This window comes from Molossus molossus, unplaced genomic scaffold, assembly GCF_014108415.1.
Source record: "Molossus molossus isolate mMolMol1 unplaced genomic scaffold, mMolMol1.p scaffold_m16_p_7, whole genome shotgun sequence".
NCBI classification, from domain to species: Eukaryota; Metazoa; Chordata; class Mammalia; order Chiroptera; family Molossidae; genus Molossus; species Molossus molossus.
Window position 1 is genome coordinate 8,669,756 of NW_023425401.1, and position 6,000 is coordinate 8,675,755.

General features: G+C 45.7%; 1 protein-coding gene across 1 annotated transcript in view; it reads right to left on the bottom strand.

Moving 5' to 3' along the window:
- Positions 1-5,513, bottom strand: part of BMPER (BMP binding endothelial regulator) — a 227,661-nt gene extending 222,148 nt beyond the window's left edge. Inside the window, exons 1-2 of the mRNA XM_036247202.1 lie at positions 5,381-5,513; positions 4,178-4,263 (exon numbers count right to left, since the gene is read on the bottom strand). Of these exons, the coding sequence (XP_036103095.1) occupies positions 4,178-4,263; positions 5,381-5,513 (219 nt within the window). The remainder of the gene's footprint in view (positions 1-4,177; positions 4,264-5,380) is intronic.
- Between the last annotated feature and the right edge of the window lie 487 nt (positions 5,514-6,000).

The following is a 6,000-nucleotide window of genomic DNA, read 5'->3' on the forward strand; positions in this document are numbered from 1 at the left end:
GAGAGAGTGAAGATGCCGGGAGCTACTTGTGCAGCAAGGGAAGACCTCAGCGGTTAAGAAGCAGAAGACAGCAGACAAAGTCTTCTCTGTTTTCATCACGTGCTGGGCTCCAAGATAGGTGGAGGCCGGCTTCTTGTAACACCAAATTTCACGTCGCTTTTTATGAGCAGAGGGTTCATTTCTACATTGCACCTCTGGATTTAAAAGAGGAAATTTAAACCTCGAAATAATGTTTTTAGCTGCACAAAATGTCTGCCAAACTAAGCTCTGACCGACTTCTGGTTTTCGGAGTCGCGGCCGCCCAGTTTTCTCAGGTTCCCAGTGCTGGGCCGAGCTCACTGGCTGGTGCCATCTGTCTCCGCTCCGGTCAGGAAAAGGGGTGAGAAGTCGGAGCACCACTTCTTGGGTCTGATTGGTGGCTTGGGATGCCCCAAAGATCCGGACAATCGCTTTAGACACATTACCTGGATGGGGCTGGCTCCTTTGGGCTGTACCCAGGGACAGCACCGATGTGTTTTCCCAGCATTTGGGGAAAAAAAATAATTCTAGCAAGAACGGAGTGAAAAATCATGCAAACCAGCAGTAAGTCTGGGCCTTCCTTCCTTAGCCCCTTAAAAGACCATTTTGTAAGGCTTCTCACTGTCTCGCTGGGCTTCCTAAGTAAACTATGGAACACTTTGCAGCTTGAACCTACTGCCCCCCCCCCCCGGTGCCCCAGATTTCAGGCCAGTGCTTGACTTCCCACCTTCCCCTTCGAATAGAAGAACCTCCGCTTTTTGTCCCACACGCTTTAAGACGATATCCATCACCAGCTAACAAACAGGTTATTCTTGGACCCCAGCTGGTTCTGGCAAGATGCTCGGGTCTACGCAGGCGAGGACCACTGAGAATAAAATGATTTGGCTCTGCTCACCATGGCCACTGCCCTTGTCATCCTCAACATTCCCACAGAAATGAGCTCATTCCACCTTTGAAACATTTTGGAGCTTAGAAGTTTCAATCGGGCTAAGTCGATTTGGGGGGTGTCGGGCTTTTACACTGTAATTATGTGCAGGACTTCATGCCACCTATCTCCTCCCAACTGTAACATTTTACTTCTTTTTTAAGCATACGTGGAGGTTAGCTTTTTTTTTTTCTTTTAATACTTGTTATGAAATAAGATACGAGCTTATGCTCAGCCTCAGGTACCTTTCTGCCAAAAGGCTGGACCAACACAAACTAAACAGGACTATTTTCTTTCTCCAAAGTACAGTTTTGACTATTACATACCCTCTTAATGTACATACATAAAACCAGCTCACAACCAAAGCTCCCTGCAGGTCAGCTGAACTCCTAACGAGATTTTCCTTCATATAATCTGATTAACAAATGTTAGCTAACCCAACTCCTAAGAGGTTCCAAAGGAAAAAAAAAAATAACTCAAAGCAGCACCAAATAGTAAAATGAATCGACAATCTTTTGGTTTTCTCCTTGCTTTGTCACGTGTTACCTCAGCAAAGATCTGTTTCACTTGATTATATGTGTGTGTGTGTGTGTGTGTGTGTGTGTGTATAATTTTATTCCTCACCGGAGGATACTTTTCGATTTATCATCAGATAGAGTGGGAGGGAAGGGGAGAGAGAGAGACAGAGAGAAACATCGATGTGATAGAGCCACATCGACTGGTTGCTCTACACACGACCCGAATAGGGCCAAGGATACTGCAACCGAGGTACGTGCCCTTGGCTGGAATCTACCTTCGACTCATTGGTCTGAGGGCTGATGCTCTAACCACTGAGCAACTGGCCAGGGCTGTTTCACTTGATTATAGACATGTGCTCTAGAGGCAGACAAAAAACAATGGCGAGTGAGTTCCAGCTCTGCTCTTTGCTAAAATACGCCTTGGCAAGCTACTTAACTCTGTGGACCTCAGTTTCCTCATCTGTAAAATGCAGGTAAAAGCTCTCAAAAGATTCTCCTGAGGATTAAATGAAATAATGCTGATTTAGATAAGTGCCACAAATAAAGTGTCCATAAACATTAGTTGTTATTGCTGATATGATCCACCTGTTAAATAGCATATTTAACATCTCTCTTCCAACCGAAGTATAAACATGCCAAGCAGCCTCCTGGCAGTCGGGGGCGCTCTGAAATCTATGGACTGCAGTGAGCCCCGTGGAAATTTACAAGAGCATATGCAAATAGAGATTTGGTCATCCATCTATTCTTACTCGATTTTATCAGTACAAATGTTTAGGAAGCAATAATGACTATGACAACCTGGGCGCCATGATCCCGAACTCATGCACAGGTCACATAACATGTCACTGAGCCTTTAGGCTAGCAAGAGAGCTCAGAGGCCTATGAATAATTTGAGTTATTCTCCAGAATCCTGATTTAACACATTTCGCAAAGGTTCCTGACAGCTTTCACCAAGGCAGGTACCTCCAAGTGTTACTTCAAGACATAAGTGACCCTACTATCCTTCTAAACGTAATCAATACTTTTCTGAGCTATGTATTATTTTCACTTGAATTCCAACTGATGCAATTTTTTTTTTTTCTATTCAGGGTCACTCTTTACCCTTAAAGTGCAAGATTCTAACCTCTATGTGATTATCAGTAAGGCTGCACTTTCAGGGAAAAGGACCCTTTTCCACCAGGCTGTGGTACCGAGAAGGGGAATGCTGTGTGGGGAATTTGTCATGTTATTTGGGAAAAATGTGCAAAACCCAAACTGTAAATTTAAACTTTATACATAGTAATCTCGTCGAGGAGAAAAACGATATTTTCACATGTGCTTGGAGCTCCAGGCACATTTAAATATTAGTCAGAGGAATTTCCTTTTAAGAGATTATGATAAAATAATTCACTCATAATATAAAGATTAAGAGAAACTAAAAAGGAGATTATCTCCCCTCCCCCCCAACACACACACTGCATTTGTAAATATATAACTGAGTCAGCATTTAAATGCAAAGATTCTTGTCAGCAGGTCCTTTAGTGAAAGATCATTAATGGCAACTCATCAACACAAAATCTGAAAGCCTCTCTCTCTTCGCTCTTTTTACGAAGGCAGCGGCATTTCCTTCTCAGCAAACATAAGGCATTTTCATTTCTGATTCTGTTGATTCTTAGTGTTCAGGACCTGATAATCATTTGATACAGGCATTCACCTTCACCCATTCATCATTTCGCAACATTGACCTCACCTCTTGTCATGAAAACGTTCGGGTAGTTTAAACCCAGATGGCTTGGCTTTCACCTAAACAGAGAAGATCCCTTCTCCATTTCCACACAGAATGATCTGATAACAAACATCCATCTCTCTCGTTGGAGCTCAACGTTTGATGGCCTTCATGTATTTCCAACAGGGTTTTGCGGTGTGTAGTTATTAATCAAGATTTGCCAAAAGCGATTGGCATGTAAAACTCTCTTAAAACCAAAACCTTGCTCTTTGTGGGTCTATATTTCATTTCAGAAATTCTTATTCATACAACTTAATCTCCCCCGTGTGGTTACTTACTAGTTCTTATCATCAACTATTAAGCTAAAATAAATGGAAACAAATTCTTTTTTTGAATCTACTGCCGCTGCCAGGGTTAACGAAGCAGCTGACGGCCAAGTGTCATTCTCTACTGAGGACTGAATGCCCTTCCTGACCCCTGCTTCCCAATCAGAAATATAAAGACTGCTTTTCAGAGTTCAGGCTACAGCAGTCAACGGAATCCCAGATTCATCTTATCCTCATGGTTGTCCTTCGTAACTGTCACTTCTCTTTCCCCTTGTCACACACCTTATCACTGGTGAGATACCTACGTGTTATCTTCCCATTTCACACTGAGTTCTGCTGACAGAACCAAGGCAGAGAGCCGATGGCGCCTACGATTTGCCGGCCATAGCCCTTCCTGGGAACACACAGTCCGAATGGTAATCATCACCGAGACAATGCCATACTAAGCCCATCTTAAATTTATTTCTGTAAAGATGGTGTCGAAGATAAGAATTCCCAGCCTGGTGAAATAGAAACCGCCAAAGTCCATAAAACTCAGAAATTCAACTGAATTCAATTCACCGGCTAGGTGCAGTTCTGTAATGACTAAAAACTATTTTTAAGATCTGGTTATATTGTTACACTTAATGGATTCACCTCGTCAGAGGGAGCAATTGGCTTCCCAGGACCTGACCCCCTTACTTACCAAGCAGACACACATTATACAAGGGTTGTCCGTGATAAATGGAATCTGGACGACTTCACCTTCATTTTCACATTTTGCAACAGAACCTGAAATGAAGGATAAAAATTAATGTAACCTTAGCTTACTACAATAATACAAAATAAAAAATTTTACACTAATTCTTTTTGAAACAACTACCCAAATTTCAGAAATTCCTAATGAGTTTTAAATGATCAACACCCCCCAAATATCTCCCAGCCCCCCCAAACCAAAAATCTATTCAAAATAGTTTTATTTGAACAGGTTTTGTTTTTTTACAAAAACACATATACATATATTTTATATATATAGTATATATGATATATAATATATTTTTTCCACACTATATATACTATATGTGAGAACAGAATATGTGTATACGGTTTAAGCACAATTCTAAGTGTTTCATTGGATCTTTAGTAATACTCCTCCTTTAGGAAGGCATTTCAACTCAACAGGCACCCCCATATGCAAAAAAATTTAAATTGGCCATTAGGGCAGATTTTGAATTTGAACAAAATTCAGGACTGTGTCAAGAACAGGCCTTTAAATGAATCCGCCTCTTATTGTCTTGATTTGAAATCACTTTTTGAAACACAATCTTCTTTCCTCTTCTTAGAAATGGACTCAATATTTCCTTCTCTGCACCAGGTGTCAGTAAAGTATGCCCTCAGAACGGCAGTTGAGGTCTTCACCTGCCTGAAAACATGTAATTACTATATCCTGCTACTGTTACCCTTTTAAAATATGATAGTTTCTTTAAATTCAAGGTCTGAAGAGTGAGTTCTTTAGAAAGCACTCCTGACCCAGGCTATGGTGGAACCTTACAGAGTCAGAAAGAAGGATGTGTGGAAAACGGTGCGAATTGTTCCTTAATTGTACAAGGGAGAGGAGATCAAAATAAGGAGTGAGGAAAACATTAAAAATATAGATATTTCTTAAATCCAGATAGAAGAATTGCTATCACTGTATTGATGTCAACACCCTCTCGGCCCTCCACCCTTTAACCGACTCACTGCCCCCACCCCTCAACTCCACCGGCTTCGCTTCATCCCCACCGGCCAGAGAGGGGCAGGCGCCTAGGTGCTCGCTCCGCACCCTCCATCCCCGGGCGAGCCAGCGCCGCCTCTCCCAGGGACCACGCCGGCGTCCGGGAGGGCCCGTCCCTCCCGCCCCCTCTCCTACCTGTCAACAGGGAGGAAGCCAGAGGCATGGGGCCCCCCGAGCAATTGAGCAGCAGCAAGACGCAGCAGGTAATCCCAGGCGAGCGCCGGCAGGGACGCTCAGCCACAGCCCTGACGCCGGAGAACCAGAGCATCGTCACCTGGAGGGAATCCCGGGCGACTGCAGGTCCCGCGCCGCCGCCTCTGCTCCGCTACTGCCGCTCGCAGTCAGAAGGGCTCTCAGCGGGCGAGTCAGGAGACAGTCCGCGAAGGAGGGAGGCGGGCGCCCGGGAGCGGGCGGGGGGGCGGCGGAGGCGGGAGAGGGAGGCGAGGGGTGGGGGGCGCCCGGGAGGAGGGGTCCTGCGGCCAGGCTCCTCCAATGCGGCTTTTTTAGGGAGTTGCTCCCTGGGCTTAGTCGTCGGCCTCCCCACGCCAGATAGGGGGCCGGGAGGGGGGTCGGAGCAGCCGGAGATAGCAGACCGGCCTGGCAGCGCTTCCCGCGGCGCACCGCCGCCCCGCCGCCGCCGGCTGCAGCTACTGCCCGGGGCGCTGCCGCGGCCGCCGCGTCCTCCACGCCAGCACCCCCTCCGCCCGCCGGCCTGGCCGGCTCTCCGCCCGGCCGGCGCGCGCGCTCGCTCCCGA